The following is a 22,930-nucleotide window of genomic DNA, read 5'->3' as shown; positions in this document are numbered from 1 at the left end:
CTAACTAGTCATTATCATTAAAACAGGAACCCGCTTTATTATAATTTCATGCCAGCTTTACTTTTGTTTCATGTAGACTTCATCATCAAAATATGTATTCACAGTGCAAAATGAAGATCAGATTTTAATGAATTAACGAATTTTGACTGTAAGATCGTTACATTGATTAGCTCCCTCTAAACCCGCTAGCCCGCATTTGAGCAGTGTCGTGGGTCTAAACACTATATCTCTTTTGGTAGAAGTCCTTAGGTCACTGAATGAATGATGAATTCCCGGGAAAGTCTCATAAAATATGTTCATTTTGGCTATCATAAGGCCGTTATGGAGGCAGAACTCGCGAAACAATAAATATTAGCATCATAATACTTTAATATGAATTAAGAACTGGTTTAAAAGCACTTACAATAAAATCGAATTAATGAATAACTTAAGCAGAAAACTATTAATTATGACATCCTCCGATTACAATACAAGTTGGTTTCCAACTTCTTGGAAGAATTACAACTTTGAATAGCATCATGGAAACAGGATAAACATGTTGACTAATCGAATAAGATACAAATTCACACTTGATTAATTCAAACTACAAATAAATTTTATTTTATTAGTGACTTGACGACAACCCGCGGTTTTACCCGCGTAGTTCCCGTTCCCGTGAGAATACGGGGATAAAATATAGCATGTGACACTCACAAATTAGCTTTCTAGTGGTGAAAGAATTTTCAGAATACGTTTAGTACATCCAGAGATTATCATTATCAACCCATATTCGGCTCACTGCTGAGCTCGAGTCTCCTCTCAGAATGAGAGGGGTTAGGCCAATAGTGCACCACGCTGGCCCAATACGGATTGGCAGACTTAAGAAAATTCTCTGGTAAGCAGGTTTCTTCACGATGTTTTTTCTTCACCGTTTGAGACACGTGATATTTAAAGAAAAGTTGGAGGTGCATGCCTCGGACCGGATTCAAACCCACACCCTCCGGAATCAGAGGCTGAGGTCATATCCACTGGGCTATCACAGCTCACTTTCAGAGATTACTCATAAGAAAATCTGTTTTTGCATTTTAATACTAACATAAAAGTTTTCTAGACTCACTAGTACTAACGGATTATTCCATAGTGATGTGAAAACATACGCGAAAAAATTCCATTGTTAAAAAAAAAAGTTCGCGAATGATTTCAGTACGCGCGAAATTCTCGTAAACTTAAGAACGAATGATTATTAAATGAGGCGCGCTGTAAACAATGTCGTATTAAATTACCGGAGGATCAAAGAGCTAATAACGTGTTTTATTACAAGAGAAACAAAAGAAACTTGTGTGCCACGATAAAATATATTAATAGAGGCATAAATGTAGCCGAGACAATTTCATCAGATTAAAAAGCGACCAACGTAGCAGCTGGCCGTGAATTAATTATAATCGTACAGATTAACATCGGATGTGAGGAAACTCGGGGCTAGTGATGGGACGCCTTCCGTAATACAAAGATAAATACGTCGTTTGTTGACAAATTCTTCCGTAACGGGTGGACCGATTTCTTTAAAACAACATCTATTTTTATACCCCTAAGTGAATAATTTATAAAACAACGTTTAAAAAATCTAAAGATATGAAGCTTTACAATTTCATTTTATTTATTTCATTATCGTGGAAAAAATATTGCATGCCACTGCACTTAATTAGCCACTACTTGACAGTGGCATAAACAACTATTATTGTAAACCATTAATATCGCTCATATATCAATCAAATTAAATTAATTAATTAATTATGAATGGTACCTTTTAATGACTATTATGTCGTTTATGTAGAATAAAAATTAAAATGATAAATCCGAGCTAAACTTTTTAGGAAAATGGAAATTTTGACGAATAGTTACCAGATAGACTCAGATAGAACTGACTTTTATTTTTTGTTAAATTTTAATAAAGCACATCTAATAACAAAATACATCATAATAATTTATTGTATAAAATAAGAAGTCATTGTCTGTTAAAAATCTTTGCTCTAATTCTAAAAATACTAAGCCTGCCTTTGTCGTATTCTTAACTTAGTATTCTCCTAAATACTATAATTAATATTTGTTTAAGTGAGGTGGTTTCTAAATAGAAAACTAACACGTGCTGAGCCAATTTATTTTGAGATTGTTCTAAATATTTTAAACGCACACATTTTGAGTTAAGATGCTCATCTATCAAAAATTCCACAATAAAGACTCTGAACAGTATTATGAAATTACCGAATTAATTTAATTCAGTTAACCTCAACACTATTTACGTTGATTAATCCGTATTTTATTCGTCCAAGAATCGTCTTTGATCCCGACACGCCATGGGCGCGACGACAAAATGTCTCTATGTAGCATTTTTCACTGCCCCTAGGGTTGTCACAACAAAACTAAAGCAAATTTCTCAACATTCTATCGGTAAACAATAAGTTTACTAAGTATAAAATGGCTCTAGTAATAATATAAAATTTGTGTGAATTTTGTATGTGTGTATGTCCTGCCAACCTGAGATATAGAGTGACAAACGGCGGCAAAAATAAGAATTCCAATAGTAGGTGCTTTCCTGGTCGACATTATGTCTAGAAGTATAATTTTTGCAATTCAGAAAATATAATCATCAACACATAATCATTTTATGTATATATTTTATTTTTATTTCATATAAAAATAAATATATTTATATTTTTTTTGTCAAGTCTGAGTGACTTTTAGGTACGTCTACGTGACCTTTACACTGCAACAGTAATTTCATAAATTTTTTTCATGTCTCAATAATAATTATTGTGATATCTTTGTTTTTCACATATTGGCAACCCTAAATGCAGCAAAACACGACGAAAATAATCGATCATAATCTTAAAGGAATGCCTTGGAATGAGCTAAACACTTTTATTCGTATAAACGTTTCGTTAGAAATAGAACAAGTTTTTTTTTTTTTAATTAATTCGTCCGTTGATTGGTACGTCTCGTGAGTTTTCCAGTTTGTTTTAAATTTGAGATGTATTTGTGTAACGCAGATGTTTGCGATTTTAACCGATCGCACATAACTTTACAAGATAACTATATGAAATGAAAGCATAAAATTATATTTTGATGAATTTGTTTATTTGTTTGTTTTTATCTTTCTTTGGCTATCGATGGTTGAACAGGAATGATTCGATCAGTCAATAAAGAAATATATCACTTGTAGACACGTCCGTCTGAGTGACTGCCCGCTCAACTCATTCATTCATTGTGTGGTGTGCCCTACAACGAAAGTGCTTCTGTTGATCTGGCGCAATTCATAAGATAACAGTAAACGAAATGATACGATTAGTCAGAAAAGAAATAGATCCTAACACCTGAAGACACGACCCGTCTGAGTGACTTCCCGCTCAACTCGTTCATTCATTGTGTGGTGTGCCCTACAACGAAAGTGCTTCTGTTGATCTGGCGCAATTCATAAGATACCAGTAAACGTAATGATACGATTAGTCAGAAAATAAGTAGATCCTAACACCTGAAGACACGACCCACTGAGTAACTTCCCGCTCAACTCATTCATTCATTGATTCATTGTGCTCTACAACGAAAGTGCTTCTGTTGATCTGGTGCAATTCATAAGATACCATAAATAATACGATGTAGGAAATATAAAATCCTACATTGACCCGAGTCGGACCTCTCTGTTAAAATAAAAGCATTGGACACCAGCTGACACAAAAAGTTTTTAAATGTTGGGAAAGGAAACATTGTTGAGAAGGTAAAGATTATATACCTATTTTAATATGCAATAAATGAATGTAATAACAACAATAATTTGTAAAGTGTGTTGTCTTTAACAATTTATTAATATTTAACACTACAGTTCAAATCACTATCCTTTCTAACTAACACTAGACAACCAAATCACTCAGATTTGGTTGTCTGGTGTTTGTTTGTTGTGGTGTTAGTTAGAAAGGAGGGAAAGAACATGTTTTAATATAAAAATTCTCTTCGCGTTGATTTGAACTGTAGTGTTAAATATTAATAAATTGATCAAGACAACACACTTTTGATATATCAATATTATTTGTATTGATAATCGCTACCTCCTATAACTTGTGGCCACGGCGCGGTCGCCCTGCATGACTGGCGCTATCCGACCGTTATTGGCGCGAGATGACCGTCACAGCGCTGATATCTACTGACGTTTGCCGATTTATTACTACCGACCCGTCGGCACGAGCCACACGGGGCGCTTTACTAACAACTCGGGGACTATTCACACTTACGTCATATCTTACGTGATGTACGTAAGCTACCCACACTAGGCGATTTACTGCCAACTCGAGGAGAACTATTGAGGTTGTTTGTAGTTGGTAATCTTATTGGTAGAATGAGAGAAATATCTGGTCCTGCGGTCTTCCTCGTCACTGACGCTAAAGTCCATTTCTGAGTGCGTCATAAATCAGTGACCGTTTATATATGTTCAAATTGTGTAATTTTGAATCCACATCACCGATTGAACTTCAATCGACAAATGCAGGAGTTCATCAAACACACACATTAATATTATAAACGCGAAAGTTAGTATGTAAGTTTGTTACTCTTTAACGCCGCAACTTAAACCGACTTGGCTGAATTATAAAATGAAGATAGATAATACCCTGGAATAACACACAAAGAAAATCTTTTTAAAAACACCCAATTTCAAGTAAGACTTCATCATCATCATATCAGCTGATGGACGTCCACTGCAGGGCATAGGCCTTATGTAGGGACTTCCAAACATCACAATACTGAGCCACCTGCATCCAGCGAATCCCTGCGACTCGCGTGATGCCGTCAATCCATCTGGTGGGGAGTTTGACCAACACTGCGCTTTCTAGTGCGGGGTCGCCATTCCAGCACTTCGGGAGCCCAACATCCATCGGCTCAACGAATTATATGCCCCACCCATTGCCACTTAAGCTTCGCAACTCGTTGAGCTATGTCAGTGACTTTGGTTCTTCTGCGGATCACCTCATTTCTGATTCGATCACGCAGAGATACTCCTATAGCTCGTTCCATCGCCCGCTGTGTGATTCTGAGCCTTCTTATAAGGACTATAGTTAGCGACCAAGTCTCGGAACCATGGGTCATCACTTCAGTGGAAAGACTTCATAATATTCAAATTCAAATAGCGCGGCAAAAAATAAAGTAACATATCCAAAGCCGTTTAACATGTGCCAAACAATAATATATACAATAGACGCAGTAAGCAAGTAATACGGAGTGACAATCGTAGCATCATCAATCTCCACCCCAGCTATCAAACAGATCATCAATTCAACGCCGACTATTTTGAGACAATGCCAGTTACATAAATACTACATTGACGCGTTGAACGAATCAAAAATTTCATTATTGAAATATAGGGTTCATTTGTCTAAGTCGTACAGTGAGTTTATATCAAAGAGACTACTTAATTTTATAATTAAAGCGATAATTTGTATATGAAGAGTGTTCGTTTATAAATTGATTAAAGGAATAGCAGAATGCTGAATGTCAATTTAATATTCCATAGCGCTTGACTGGAGTCTCAAATGATAGTACCTAATCGAAAATGCAGCCTTGAATTGAGAAAAAACTGTAGAAATTGAGTAATTTGAACTTTTTGGTGTTTTCTGTATCACTATCACGCACTACTAAGCGCAGTGTTGGTTTGAACCCCCACCAGGTGGACTTACAACATCAAGCGAGTCGCAGGGATGCAAGATGCAGGTGGCTCAGTATCGTGATGTTTGGAACTCCTCACAAAAGGCCTATGTCCTGCAGTGGACGTCCATCGGCTGATATGATGATGATGAAGCTTTCATTACAGCTAGTTCATAATTAATTATCAGCTTGTCCTTTGACGTATCGATTCCCCTATCGATCTCCATTGTTTTCTGTCCCTTGCCATTCCCATACATTGAGGAGCGGCGACCTTCTTAAAATCATCCTCCCAACGATTCTTCTGCTTTACTATATTCCTCTTGCCATTCCTAGTATTCCATTCTGAAATGCTTTTTGTCTATTTCTCTTCCTTTCCACGTAACATATGTCGTTTGATGCAAAATTTCTTCATATAATTAGCTATTTATTTATTTATTATTTACAAGTTAGCCCTTGACTGCACTCTCACCTGATGATAAGTGATGATGCAATCTAAGATGGAAGCGAACTAACTTGTTAGGAGTAGGATAAAAATCCACACCGCTTTTGGTTCCTACACTACCCGAAATGCTAAATCGCTTGGCCGGTAGGAAGGTAACTAGCCTAGCCCGAACCTCCTACCAGCTAAACCTCAATCGGCCCAGATGGGGATCGAACCCAGGACCTCCGTATTTTAAATACACCGCGCACACCACTGCGCCACAGACACCGTCTAAAGGTAAAGTTACCTACTGAAAGCGTACCAATCAATCTCACTTTCGCATCTAAAATACTATTGGCTTTAACAATATGCCATTTCCGTTACCACTTTTTGTATTGTCCCTAAATAGCACTTTCTCAAAAGCAATAAAATGAAAGCGCCCACATCGCGCGTATAAATCCGAAGCGCAATAAACACCGATGTACCCAATCAATCAACTTTAGATTACCATTCGTAGTTAAACAGACACAAACAAATGGCCGCTCCTAACACGAAATCGAATTAACAACAATCTTTAAGGTGTATCCAGACTAAACTGGGCCCGGACCTTGTCAGGAACGAAAAAAAGAATAAGTATTGAAGTTATTGCCTCATAAATGTTATTCAGTTTTTTATTTTGATGTGCATTATTTAAGTTGTGATCGATCCTGTCGTTCGTATTTAATTAATCAACTGCTAAAAATAAACAAAATGGACAACATTGTAAAAGTACAATAAAAAGAGCAATATTAATGTAATACAAAGTTTAAATTTTTTTGGGAATTTAAAGTAAATAAAAGCAAAATTACACTCAAAATACATCGCATAAATATGTAGTTAACTTGCTTGATCTTCAATGCTCACCTGATATATTTACTGTCTGTAACTTTTGATAAGTGTATACAAATACAAGTATTTAAATATGTAATTCCTTTGAATGAATTTGCGATATTTAAAGCTACTAATGCGATTGATTACGACGTTTTTCCATCGGTAACGAAAAACAAAATAAACATTTCCCTAAATTCAGAAAGTACTTGACATATTTCAAACGGATCTAAGCCCTGACTTCGATATGTGTGAACCGACCCTTAAGACACCAATTAAATCTCTAACAAAAGCGGTCTTCAATGACGAAAAAATTTTGATAGATCCACTCTTTAATCTAATCTATGATCTCGATATTCAATGCAAAAATAAACCATAACCCCAAAACATAAAGTTCAATATTACAAGTTATAAACATAGGACACTTGAGAAGGCTGTTGGCACAACATCTTATATCGATTAAACAGATAATTAATCACGGGAAATGGATCCGAATGAGATGTTATTAGTTACTATACTCGCTATTAACAAGTGAAACAATGCCTTTATACATACAGGGTGTATGTATTATTGAAGTTGATAATTCTGGTGCAAAGTGTTTTTAAATTTTATTACTTACTTTTAAATCTTATTTTTATTTATTTTTAATTCTTCTAACTGCTCAACTGCTAAAATTGGTCTTGGTTAAGCTAGCGCTAGAAATCATGCATGGTAAGCATTGATGTAGCCTAAATGACAGGTGAAAAGTGAGTAGTATTCTCGACTTGTACATAACATAAACTGATAGAACTTTCTCAATCTTTTCATTGCGTATCAGAATTGAGCTATTAAACAGTATTGTAACAAAATACAAAATAATAATTATATATTTATCTATTTTAATTCAGTAATATAATAGTTATTTTGTTACATATTAAATATAGATTGCGTTACGTAAAGATTCATGTCATGCTTAGCGATCTCTAGTGATAACAAGGGGGAAGGGATTTAGACAAACAAACCGTTCTTATCTGACCCTTTGATAAGTTTTAAAGGTTGCCTTCCTATATATGTAGAGCCCCCTGTATAAAGAGAGCGGACAGGAGCGGGATGATGGCTGATCAGTCAGTTGCTAACGAGATGGCCACGTGGTTAGGAGCATATCCCCACCTTTTTTAACATTTTAGAATAATAGAATATTATATTAAAAGATGTGTTTTTTTGGTGCTTTTAACGATCATTAAATCGAATTGCAAACCGAATTAAAATAAAAAAAGGCTTTTAAATTTTAAAAATAAGTTGTGAAACCGGGTACTTAGTTTTCTTAAAACTATTAAGCATTTTGATAAAGACCATTAGAATCCCGTAGTTTTAAAAATGGTGGACATACACACATACTAATAATATTAGTTCAAAAGTTAGTATGTGTGTTTAACACACTTTAACTTTTCAACCGAATATCGTGAAATTTTGTCTATCTATAAATCAGTTTATAGGATAACTTTTATCCAGGAAAATTTATTGTACCTACTCAATTTTTACATTAATTACGTTAACATTCTTATTCTCTCGGGTTACCCTAGTAATTTTCTAGAAAGCGCAGTGTTGGTTGACTCCCCACCAGGTGGACTGACGACATCAAGCGAGTCGCAGGGAGTAACTGGTTGCAGGCGGTTCAGGATCGTGACTAAAGGCCTATGTCTTGAAGTGGATGTCCATTGACTGATATGATGACCCGAGATAATAAGAATAATATAGCTACCTACCGTCTTGTCTTTCCTATATTGATGCTACCTACTTTAGTTATACCAAAGAACACCCATATATCCATCCCTATCACCAATTCCATAATCGTTTGTTGACGCTCAAAGCGGCCGAGATTGATTCCAAAGAAAAAAAAAAGAAAACGCTAGTGATGTGAAATGATGTTAATTTTTTTATGATGAAGACGGACTGCGGAGTCGGGGCGTGGCGGGTTAACTTACATTACTCAAGAATAATAAATGATAAAACATTATTAACGCGGGATCAGAGGCATGCCAGGATAAACTCGAATAAATTAATTCTAGTAATTAAAATATGCCCGACCATAACGAACTGGGGCCATAATGAATAAATATTTGGATTGTGAGCTTTTTTGTGCAGATGACTCCCAAATGTAGGTAGGTTACCTATTTTTTATCGTAGCTAAATAATAACCGTTAATAAACCTACTTCTGGGTCACAAGTTCCAGGATCAGCTATTTAAAAAAATGTTTTTATAACTCGACATTGTCAGTCTTTCATATAATCTTTATCTACCACTGTATCGTCATCAACCCATATTCGGCTCACTGCTGAGCTCGAGTCTCCTCTCAGAATGAGAGGGATTAGGCCAATAGTCAACCACGCTGGCCCAATGCGGATTGGCAGACTTCACACACGCAGAGAATTAAGATAATTCTCTGGTATGCAGGTTTCCTCACGATGTTTTCCTTCACCGATTAAGACACGTGATATTTAATTCTTAAAATGCACACAACTGAAAAGTTGGAGGTGCATGCCCCGGACCGGATTCGAACCCACACCCTCCAGAATCGGAGGCAGAGCTCATATCCACTGGGCTATCACGGCTCTTCACTGGGCTCTTCACTGGGCTACCACTGTATAAACTTTTACTAAAGGCAGAGAAAGGTGCAGGCTAACACTTTTAAATTACAAAAACATTGTTAGAAGAATAACGCTACTGATCGGAAAAATTATCTCTCACGATGGACTCCACTCTCGCTAGGTAAATCCATAAAATGCTATACACTACCTACATATGAAAAATTATTCAAACTTTCCAAAAAAAATATAATATTTTTCATGTTAACGATATAATACTAAATACGCTATGAATAATCAAATTTCAATAAATAAACTCAATTTTCAAAATAATCATAAATAATCAAATAAAAAAAAATAATACACAGACAAAGCAGCGTGTTAAGATACAGCTAAAATTAGAATAAGATCAGCTAACGAATGCATGTAGCTATTCCACGATAAATATCACAAACTTGAATATCGATTAACCCAACATTGATTCACGAATCGATTCGAATTGGATCTCGATATAAATCCATATGGAAAAACAACGATTAGTTACTCTGTTATCGCCTCTCGCGTAATAACGGCCAGAAGTTTATTGGTCATGTTGTAAGGTGATAAATTGAATAATAATTTATTACTGGCCCGATAAGGGCCGGTTTCATCCCATGTGATATTCATTGTTAGGCTTGGGACACACTGGCGTGAATTAATAACTGTCCATTTTCTAGTCAAAACTAAACAAGCAAATCAATATGCTAATTTTGAATGGTCAATTTCATAATTATTTTTTACTTATAATAAAACTGGTCAAATTCTATACATTTATGAGGTAATATTGATTCGCAATTTGAGATTTTACTTATACCATTTGTAATACCAAAGGTTACCGTGACATAACGGACGCCAGCGCCATCTAGAATCTATACTTATAATACGATTTCTGTGCATTTTGTACATTCTGTACATTGAAGATATTTTGAAAATTTTTGTTGAAGGCATTTGTTGGGGGCATTATATAATCGATACTGAAGCTAAAAATATATTTTTTGTCTGTCTGTCTGTCTGTCTGTCTGTCCGTGTTTTTTGTTATTCGGGTATCACGCTGAAACTACGGAATGAAATCAAATGTAAAATATAGCCTATGACACTCACAAATAACGTGGTGCAAGAATTTTCAAAATCAGATTAGTAGATTACCAACCTAAGTATAGATTTTTGAACAATGCTGAATAATGGTGAATTGTGATAAATAATATACTATAGGGTTCGAGGCTAGAACTTCTCGAATCCAAAAGCTGAAAGATGGCAAATTAATATATTCACAACCAATGGAATCGGTTGAAATAATAGCCTACGAAAATTACAGATTAATATCAGATAATAATCTATCTAGCGACAATGATGACGCCATTAACAACAAAGATCAATTAAAGAAAGAAAGAGACACGGACATTCATTCAGTTACGTGTAAGAGAGATAGAAAGAGCTATCAATCAAGTGCGCAGGCGCACGATCTGAACGCTCACGGCGATCAACGAATCTCATATTATAAACATAACGATACGTATAATATCGCATACATGGCGAATTCCCACACTATATGTGGCAATTTCTTTATTAAAATAATTTCAAAGTTTACAAGGACTTTTGAAACGTCTAGTGTCATTATTGAATGGTGATACTAAGTCGAAAACTTAATATTTAAAGTTACGAGAGTTTCAAATGCGCCTTGTTCCAATAAGACCCTACAGCAAACTCAGCCAGGGTTTATTTTTTTGTTTATAGTTTTATCTAGAACCAAGTAACCAGTGCATTTAAATTTCAAGTTTTTTATCGTTTATATGTATAATTATTAACACTATACTATACGATGCATATTTTCTATCGACAAACTTCTGATAATTAAAATTTAATTATATAGACTATATACTATATAACTAGATCTTAATAAAATTGCCTAAATAATTTTGGTATATTTATATCTAAAAAAGTGATCTAAAGGTATCTACTAATAGTATCTACTACTTAATTTGATGTTAGTTAGTTCTACTTTATAATAAAACGTTTGCAAAAACTGAAAGATATATATGTTTTAACATTATTATAAGAAACACATGAAAAATTAGGAACATCTATCCTCAAACTAGTGTATTCTTATCGATCCTATAAAGATATTTTCTCTTTGTACTGAATTGAACCTAGACTCCTCTAATAACCAATTATATATAATAGCTCACAATGATGAGCAGACGTCGTCAATCATCCGTGATCTTATCACTTGTACGTCGATCTCCACAATATAAAACCGTTTATACGTAGATAACCTTATATCTGATTCAAATCTAGTAACCACTATAACAAAACCTCCAATAACAACTATTACACATTTAAATATAGCTCACACTTAACTGGATACAATATAAAGGATCGATCGTGAATGAAACATTTAAATCTATGATAAATTACATGTAATATCAATCTGTACTGAGAATTAATCAAAGCTTTACGTCTATTACAATTGAATTACAATTGAATGTGGGAACTTACCACGCTTTTGCATGAAGGAAAACAGATCATCAAGGAACTCTTTTCTTTGCGGGTCATCGCTGATCTCGTATAACTGAAACAAGGAGAAATAAGTTTTACATTAAAAAGGGTATAAATAATCAATAGGGATGATGACAGTTTTTTTAGTTTATATATATTTGGAGTATGCTAATAGTAAAGCAATTTTGTCAAAGTAACAGGAGTCAACGCTCCATACAAAATGGCACGAGTTAGTGACGTCGTTGACTTGCTGATCGTTAGATTTGTATGGGCGTTCAAACAAAATTACTAATATCTTTGTTATTTGTGCGTTTATGTTAATTATTGAAAAATGTCACATTTAATGTAAGGAAGCTAAAACTGTATGAATTTTTATCTAATTACGATAAAAGATTTTTATTAGATTTGAAATTTTATAATCTTATTTATTTTGCAAACGTCCAGTCATATTTTGCTTTTTATGTATAAATTAGTTAACATTGACCTTATTTATCCGAATTTATTATAAAAAAAAATATATTCCAACCTAGTCATCATCCCTATTCAATTATACATTTTAATACAGAAACACAGAACATAGAGCGCACGGAACACAGCAGTCATTCAGCCATTCCAGCCCCCTAGCCAAGTAGCACATCAATTCTCTTTCTATGATCGCTAACGCTTCGAAAACTAGAAAGATGTATGGGAATGACATTTGCTATCGACAGGTCACGTGACAAGATCTGTCATTCCCATACATTTTTCTAGTTTTCGAAGCGTTAACGATCGTAGAAAAAGAATCGACATACCACTTGGCTAGGAGGGCTGATACAAATTCAAAAACGAATACATTCTTGAGACTGTACAGTAAGCGTCGTATCAAAATAATAAAATATTGATTATTATTAGTCTAATAAGACATTAATTTACGCAATTAAATTAATTATATTGCGTTTCAACGTACATTGAATTACACAAACTTTTCCTCGCTATTTTAAACGTGGAGATTCAGTTTAAAAGAAAACTAGTTCCGGAATACTAAATTTAATACAAATATTACGTAGTATTGTCGTATGGGGATGACATTTGCTATCTACAGTTCACGTGACAAGATCTGTCATTCCCATACATTTTTCTAGTTTTCGAAGCGTTAGCGATCGTAGAAAAAGGATCGACATGCCACTTGGCTAGGGGGGCTGATACAAATTCAAAATCGAATACATTCTTGAGTCTGTACAGTAAGCGACGCATCAAAATAATAAAATATTGATTACTATTAGTCTATTATGATATTAATTTACGCAAATATACTAATTATATTGCGTTTCAACGTACATTGAATTACACGAACTTTTCCTCGCTATTTTAGACGTGGAGATTCAGTTTAAAAGAAAACTAGTTCCGGAATACTAAATTTAATAGAAATATTACGTAGTATTGTCGTAAGCTGTAATAATTATTGCTAAAAGTGATATATATTGATGGATTTAGCTTAAAAATGACAGCATGAGGCACAAGAGTATTGGTTAGCTAAAATTTATTACGGAAGAAATCGAAGTATCTTCATAAATAGAAGTTAATATAAATATTAGTAGAGAGAACACAAAGCCTAATAAATCATAGTAAATAAATAAATTATACGTCGTAATACATCAAAATGGCATAATAACTGTAATGAGAAGTATGTAAAAGTCATATAACTTTACTCTATTTAAAAATAAGTTATTTGCTGTAAGAAACAAAAAAATAAAACAAATTAAATGAACTTATTTGCATTGATACCTCACTTAGTTAAATTATTAATTCGTAGTTGTTCATTTTTTATTTTATTTTTTTAATTTATAGAGAAATAACATTGACAACAAGATTGCCAAAGGAATTTTGAAGCATTGTCTTTCATCATCATCATAAACAACCCATATTTGGCTCACTGTTGAGCATTTGCCTCCTCTCAGAACCAGAGGGTAGTCCACCACACGGGCAAATGCGGATTGGGAGACTTCTCACACTTAGAGAATTAAGAAACTTCTTAGGTATACAAGTTTCCTCACGATGTTTTTCCTCTACCGTTTGAGACAAGTGATATTTAATTTCTTAAAATGCACATAACTGGAAAGTTAAATGTGCATGCCCTGAACCGGATTCAAACCTACGCCCTCCTAATAGAAGGCAGGGGTCATATTCATCTAATAAATATACGAAATGAACAATGACTCCAGTAATAATAGAGGCATTTATATTCTCGGAAGCTAACGGTGTCGGTCGACCACGTGCGTTTACACCCGCATGTCCGGAAAAGAACATCGCAACTGCATTACATTTCTCATACATTCATGAATAATTAAGCGACAAACGATAAAACGTAAACAACAATTTGAATATCATAGCGAGATCGGTTGGGAATAAGTGCTTCTATGTTTGTACTAATGCTATTCACTTTCTTTAAGTGCCTCGTTGGTCCGGTGGTTAGCCTATGTGTCTTGGACTCACAAAGCTAGTACGTTCATAAAGAAATATGTTTAGAGAATAATTTTATAAGAACGACAAAATATACTCGTATATTCTAGTTGACGAAGTTATCTTTATAGACTCAGTAATCTGCCTTAGAAATTATGGTGATTGTTTCTAAAACATTATTGAAATAGAAACACGATTCAATTCTCGTAGTTATTGTCGGAGTACCGATTATATACTAGATTCGACAATAATCAGATGAATTAAGCAATTTTTATATAAGAATATTAACGTTATAACCAGTGCAAGTCCAATGTTTAGCGTTTAACTAAAAATTACAACACCACAATTGAATAGCAAGTAGTGAAATAGGTATACAACTAGACTAGTGTATACCGTATTATATACAAGAAGTAGCAAATGATATACAAGCAAGCATGTCATTGACAATAATTGCGTCGATATCCGGCACTTAGGCTATACTGGTAATTTAAATAGAGATAAAAGCCTTGTAACGTAAATGTAACGATAAAAACTATACGCTTGATTGGTATGAAAGAAAACTTGGTAAAGGTGCAATTTTGCGAGTTAACGCAACAAAAACTTTGTTGGTCAGTGAAGTAAATACCTATTCCTATAAACACAATTGAACAAAATTAAAAAAAAACATAATACTAAAGCCCTGTTAAAAGTAATAGTCCTACAGCTGTCTTATGATAATGTATTGAGATATGCCACGAATCCATTCAATCATTGATCCAATAAACCAGTAAGAGAAAATACTATCTTAGCATTCCATAGATTCACCGTGCGGATGCTGGGTCCATAGTGTGGCAGAGAGAAACAAGCAGAGCTCACCACGAGAATTCCTTGATGATTTGGAAATGAAGTGTAGAAATAATCCACTTTTTGGTGGTGCTCAATTGTAAAACTGATCAACTTTCAAAAATACTCATAATCATATTAAGACTATTTGTACATACACAGAAATGAATACTACGTACATCTCGGATAGCAGGTAATTTGTAACGATTTTTTTTGTTATTATGCGTCATGGCAATTCAGACGTAAGCAATACGTTACTTATCAGTTTGATAGATAGTATCCTAGATTCTTTGAGAGTTACACTTCTTCTAGATTTCCTATCATCAGACTCAAATTGTCAAAAGAAGGAAATGATAGATCATTTCCATTATTTCCTTACTATTAGTTTCTTTACAAAATCAATATGAGCACCCGCATTAGCTTTCACTCTTTCATTATTTTTGCATTACTACCTGGTTACTAAATTATGATCAACCCGCATCTAATAAGTCACTTTATATGCCAATATTTACTACAGTTTATCATATTGTACCGTTTAACCATTAAAGAATTTTCCTACCGGAAGTTATTATGCATCTGTACCTACACAAAAACAAGTACTGGAAACTTTAATACTTTGTTATATTTTCCATAATATATTTAGTTATACCATATAACTAAATAATGTATTAAGTATTAAGTATATAATGCATCCGGGAAAAGAGTTAAAGCTTAATATTTTCTTGAGCAGAAAGTTGAACTCTTTTAGTTGATTAAGGAGGAGGAGGAACAAAGAGTAAATTGGAATTGAAAACAAGGAGAAATAAAAACTGCTTATTCAAACCTACTTTTGCTCATTAAATGACAAAATACGCAGCATATTATACAATAAGTAAATGAATATTAAAGTGCTTAGTATTTTGTTAAAGCACTGAGTGAAAAACCGTAATAAAAACCCCTCACCAAAGTTAGTCAACGTCGGAAAAGGTCAACCGCGTTAGATAAAATATCAAACACTTCAAGCCTCTTAAAAGAAAATCTCTTAATTCAACTTAACGGGCTATTAACATTATAATGGACATACTAAGCGTCAAACATACCAAATTCTCACAGTCTACGCTTGACCACAGATCTTCAAACGATGCCGAATCAAATCCGTGAGCACGTGTCATCAATACAGGAATACCGTTAAGTAAAGACACTCATCCGGTTTACTTCGAAATATGGGCAAAAGTTCATGTATAGAGTTAAAGATAAAACACACTAGCGACATGTGGCTCGACAAATAATTCGGATACGTTTAAAGATATGCGACATACATTCTAGAAAGTAGGAAAGATATATCTTAAATATATATGTATAATCTAAAAGACAAAGTCACAATCCCTTGATACAATAAACAACCTGAAAATACATTTTTAATCAGTGCCTCTAGCTCCGACTAGCGAAAGTTGGTAGCTTCGTAGACTCCTCTCCATCTTTCATCCATCATTCACTCTCTACACTACAATGTAGTCAATAAGTTGCTGTTACATTAATATTTACTTGATAAAAACAAACAGATACAAATAGAACATGTATCGGCTTTAATTCGTAACATCATAATTTAAATTAAGGACATCTACTGTAAGTGATGGTTGTAGATTAAAAATAGGTACCTAAGCTTTTATCAAATTCTTTCCTATAACTAAGTAAATAGTTCGATAAAGACATTTCTTAAGTGATAATTACGGCCAAACCACTAAACCGAATTTGATGAATATAACACGAAAGAAGTCTTGGTTGAGGAATATCAGAGAGTGGATGATTGAAAGATGGAGAGGAGTTTACGAAGCTGACTACCAACTTCCGTTAGTCAGAGCTAGAGGCACTCAAAGAAGAAGATATGACGACATGATTCAACAAAAAATCTATAGTGTGATCATAGCTTAAGAGCCGCGGCGCCGGACAATCAAACACGAGCTATTTGCATTGGACAGACTATACATACGAACAATTACACCAAGGCACTTAACTCTAAGGCGAACTGGGCCGTGTTCAGACAGCAAAACGCCATTTGACACTTCCTGTTTCCTCCATATATTTACACTCGTTTCATTAAGCTATAGGTAATGGACGCATTCGGGTCATGGCGTGCGAAAATAACGAATTTGCATGAATACATGAACATCTATTTAATGTACTCATTAGCATTATACTACGACATCACAAAGAGTAAGTAGACAATGTGGTAACAGTTAAGTACGAAATTGAATCATATGGAGAAAATGTGGTTTTCCAATTAAGCTTTTGGTCCTTTGTGTGTTAATATGTTTCTTACTTAAACACTCAAACATTCTAATGACTTCCTTCAAAATGCAAGAAATTGCAGGAAAAGAAAAAGGGAAACGAAACTTTCAAAACAATTACATTTTATATTATATTATTAATGCAGAAATTTTTTTGATATATTTAAGAATCAAGAACATCCTTACAATTTCTATGCTATTTTTTACTAAAATTCATATATTCATATTTTATCTAATATTTATACTTTCTATAATTCTGAGTTGCGTACGTTAATATGAACTGCTTTCTCAATAGCTGAGAAGGTTTGGAATGAGATGAGCATTAATGAATGAGTAAGGATATGTCTCTTTATTTATACAGTTTGGTACCATTTCTGAGAACTAGCATCGACCGAGTCCATTGAGCTGTTTTGAATGAATCTTTTATTTGACAACGATATTTGAAGATAATGAATCATCGAGAGGTTTGTCTTTTACGTCTGTATTGGTTTCTAATAATGGAAATTTTACCTTTATCAAAGTAAATCAATGTATTTCAAAATCGCAAATATGTATTTAGGTACCTTCAATATCAAACCTAATAACAATTGTTAATTAGTGTCTTTTAATTTCGTTTTATTTCTTTAGATATTGTACGCCTAATTTAAAATTGTATTTGTATGTTAGGTTACCCAATTATTGTTTCTTTTATTAACGTCACCTATTTCACCCGCGCTAACATGGTATTATGTCAAGGAAGCTTGTCATTGTTGAAAGTATATTAAAATTGGTTAAGTGGTATATTTGGCTTTCTCAATTTCCCACTAATTAAATAAATATGGATTTTATTTTATCCTTGTGTACTATAAAAAGTTTATTGCATTTCACTTCATCATCTTCTATAATTTTAATAACAAGTTAAAAGGTTGTGGCGGACGCTATAAGGTCGCTATAAGGTTTTCATCATCCTCTTGAACCAATCATTTTCTCAACAAATGGGTGTATTACCGCACTATATTAGTTAAGAGTTAGTCAACGTGATGATCGGGCGCATCATAGCTAAGATTGCCCATCAATCTTCCTGCTCCCAACTCCTCACTGACGACTGCTGCTCGCGATTAATCATCTGACGAACGTTTTCGATTATCGCTTTACTAAAATAAAAAGGAGTATCTAATTATTATTTACCGCAGCTCAGCTTCATTTGTTTTCGTAATTTGTATGTCGCAGAGGCGGTTATGAATTGAGTATACTTTTATAAGGTCTAACGGGATAGTATTTAGGTTAAAGTTTGAGTTTAATTAAAGTATGCATTAATTGCTGCCCTAAATTTTGCATGGTTTGTGGCACAATTTTTAAGACTGGTGGTATATCCTATCCTACTAATATTATAAACGCAAAAGTTTGTTTAGATGTTTGGATGTTTCTTACTCTTTAACGCCGCTAGTACAGAAGCGATTTGGCTAAAAATTGGAATGGAAATGGATTTTACTCTGGATTAACATATAGACTACTTTTTATCCCGAAAAAATCCATGGTTTCCCGAGATTTGTGAAAACTGATGATTTTAATGATATGAATGTTTTTTACTCTTTCACGCCTCGACTACTTAACCGAATTAGCTGAAATTTGGTATTGAGATTTATTATAGCATGGATTAACATTTTTTTATCCCGGAAAAATCCATGGTTCCCGAGGGATTTGTAAAAAACTAAATTCCACGGGCCGCGAAAGTAAACTAGCGGACGCCCGCACGAAGTCGCGGGCGTCCGCTAGTGTAGACTAAGGCAAGATTAGTCCTTTTAAAACTTTTCGTCAATTGATTTATGCACGTACAAGTATATCAACTATTTTTTGACTAATACTCTAAGTTGTTTAGTCTATTTAAAATGTCACCCTGAAGGCTGATATTGAAACAAGGGCAAAATTAGTCCTTTTAAAAGTTGCTGTACATATCCACTATTAATTAACTCTAACTCTATTTTTCGGACACGGAAGTTAAATCATTATTTTTTGAATACTTAATGTTCCAGTTAGCTTACTGAAAATGTATGCGCAAGGGCCATACAAGTTCCCATAAGCACATTATACATTCCAATAACAAAGCATAGTCTGGAGGCGCCGTAAAGATTTCACAGATCAACGGCCACTCGATGTGAAGCTGCGGACAAATTATTGTATGAAATGTCGGCAATATTATCATAACAGGCCTGCATTGTCGCCCACCGAGCCGCCAGTATTTGAATCACAAAACTTGTCTGTAAGCCGCTTAATCCCCATTGTCATGTGCCAATTACTGACTCTCCCCTTCCGCTTGAATAAATAAATAAATATTGTAACACCATAATAGCATTAATAATAATATGTCGCGGCTTTTATAGTGTTTTTCATTATTTTTCGTCACACGTTTTGGTAACGCCATAATAAACGACAAATAAAACCGTCCGTCGTTTATTATTAATTGGAGTACATGTCTAATTAAACATTCTACAGAATATCACACCAATTAGCACCGTCATCATTATCAGCCAATGGACGTCTTGCATGGACTTCCAAACATTCATCATACATCTCTATATATAGAAAGTATGTGTTTAGCTAAAACTACCATCTTAGTTCTTAGATTAATTGAGAAGTATTTTTTGTCGGTGACAAACATGAAACCAGGACAGATTTTCAAAATGCCGATCTTTTATATTTATCTGTACTTTAATACTGACGATGTTTCACGAATTGTTTTCTTAATAAACTGTTAGCGTTTCATAAACTGATCTACACAAGACCAAAGAACTTGTGCTTATTTAACCTTTAACATTTTTTGACGGCCTCCGTGGCGCAGTGGTATGCGCGGTGGATTTACAAGACGGAGGTCCTGGGTTCGATCCCCGGCTGGGCAGATTGAGATTTTCTTAATTTGTCCAGGTCTGGCTGGTGGGAGGCTTCAGCCGCGGCTAGTTACCACCCTACAGACAAAGACGTACCGCCAAGCGATTTAGCGTTCCGGTACGATGCCGTGTAGAAACCGAAAGGGGTGTGGATTTTCATCCTCCTCCTAACAAGTTAGCCCGCTTCCATCTTAGACTGCATCATCACTTACTATCAGGTGAGATTGTAGTCAAGGGCTAACTTGTAAAGAATAAAAAAAAACATGCAACTTGTGCTTATTTGACCTTTAACGTCTCTGAAGCACGGGGTTGTAACACCACCAACTTCCTAATTCCAAGCTGAGAATATTTACTGACAATTTCTTAAAAGAAAGACAAGCTCTGTATTTCATAGATCGTATTTCGTGATCCTAAGCCACATAGGCCATATCCACTGGACCAACAGGCCATATACAATCTACTCTCAATTTAAACAAACTCTTTAATCATAAACAAGAAAGACAAGCGAGTTCGGATATGAAGAGTGAGCTACGAGCCCCGACGCCGCAAGACAATTTCAAATTGCTAGCAATAATTCAACAAGTAATATAAGAGGGATGGGTTTATAAATAAACCTCTCCAACCACTAGTAAGTAAGACAGCGTTTATGGAAATGCCATAGATTTACACTTATTGAGTTTGGTTAAATATTGAGGGAATTTGACGGCCCGATATGCATATATTCGCTGCAGCTCGCGGCGTTCCTGGATTGATGTATAGATATGGATACGTATCTCATTTTTGTTTTTGTACTCTTTTCGTATTGTATTTACACCAACAATACATTGTTTGTTTGAAATACAGAAAACATACAGAATATTTTTTATGTGTACCTACCTATTAGTAGGTCTAACTTAAACTTAAACCTAAACTTAAACTATACTATAAAAATTCATCCATGTCATTGCTATGGGCAATTTTATGAAGATTACTACCTCAGGTTGTTAAGAAATGTTTTTAATATTAACATGCCTTAGTGAAGTTTTAATAAAAGGCGATGGTTTAAGATCAGATGGACTTTTTGTTGGTTTTCCAAACATTGGAATAATTTCAGAGAAAAAAAAACTATACTCACTCGTATTTAAAGCACTATTAATAAATAATTACAATTAATTAAACAAATCAACACAAATGTAATGCCCTTGTATTACATACGAGATGTGACGACTCGATCAGCGATCGGTATAACAACTTGCTTCTTGACATAAAGGAAATAGGTTTATTACCGTGCCAGGGTTACCACAACTTTGTATTAATTATGTGTTGTTTATAGTATATTAGTATCTATATATTTTTATATTATTAAGTTACGTTACAAGCAGACTGTGCACAAAATCGTTTATAACAAAGCATCTCTTTTAAAAACAAAGCTTTTGCCATTGAAACTTGTTGGTTTGAGTCAATATTAAAATTACAATCATACCCTAATTTAGGACATGGTTGTAATATTGTCTAAAACGAGTTATAGTCCAAATAATAAGTTTACAAAATGAACTTTTAAAATTTTGTAAAGTGTTTTAAAGTAACAGAAATATTCAGAAGTACTAACATTATTATTGAAGAAAAAACCCTTTATCTAGAAGTATCTAGATTAAGGGTTTATTTTAAAATATGAAATCCAATAAGACATTGTACAAATTATTATTTAATCACAATTTCAAAATCAAATTTAGTGTTTGTGACATCCCTATACATCTGCATGATACATCGCATAATGTAGATTGTACGAAGGTCGCCGCTACCAATAAAACGCTGCACTGCAAATCGATCTCCAACACAATGGTCTATCAAATGGTAAGTAACAATCACTAAATGCAACCGTGTAAGACGTTGCACCTTGTCCTATATAGTGGTGATTCAAATGAATTGATTTATTACAATGTTAAATGTTTACAATATCATTCAACATTAACTATTTTTTAGTCTTACTACGGTACTTAACTAATTCAATGAAGTGTTTTTGAATGAATGAATGAATGAAGTGTTTTACACTTATCCAATTGATTTTTACAATTAATTAATTCTTCTACTTGCAACAATACTTTCATACAAGTTCGTCGGTTTCGATTACCTACTTATCGAGAGCCGTGAGTGGATATGACCTCTGCCTCCGATTCCGGAGGGTGTGGGTTCGAATCCGGTCCACGCATGGGCATGCACCTCCAACTTTTCAGTTGCATTTTAAGAAATTAAATATCACGTGTCTCTCAATCGGAGAAGGAAAACATCGAAGGAAACCTGTATACATGAGAATTTTCAAAATTCTGTGAAGTATGAAGTCTGCCAATCTGCATTGGGCCAGCGTGATGGACTATTGGCCTAACCCCTCTCATTCTGAGAGGAGACTCGAGTTCAGCAGTGTCATTAATGAATACCTTCAATGAATTTTCACTTTTCATTAATGATATTTCGAAAGTTAATTAATCTACAACCGTAGAGTACTA

At 34.2% G+C, this 22,930-nt stretch overlaps 1 protein-coding gene across 3 annotated transcripts in view; it reads right to left on the bottom strand.

Moving 5' to 3' along the window:
- The window catches only part of LOC112042920 (protein dead ringer), a 186,467-nt gene that overhangs the window by 46,732 nt on the left and 116,805 nt on the right, over positions 1 to 22,930 (bottom strand). For all 3 annotated transcript variants that reach the window (XM_052887712.1, XM_024078123.2, XM_024078124.2), the window contains one exon: positions 12,056 to 12,128. In XM_052887712.1, coding sequence (XP_052743672.1) covers positions 12,056 to 12,128 — 73 coding nt within the window. The remainder of the gene's footprint in view (positions 1 to 12,055; positions 12,129 to 22,930) is intronic.

This window comes from Bicyclus anynana, chromosome 20 (genome assembly GCF_947172395.1).
Source record: "Bicyclus anynana chromosome 20, ilBicAnyn1.1, whole genome shotgun sequence".
Taxonomy (NCBI): domain Eukaryota; kingdom Metazoa; phylum Arthropoda; class Insecta; order Lepidoptera; family Nymphalidae; genus Bicyclus; species Bicyclus anynana.
Note: the sequence above shows the minus strand (reverse complement) of the source record. Positions and strands in the feature narration are given on the sequence as shown.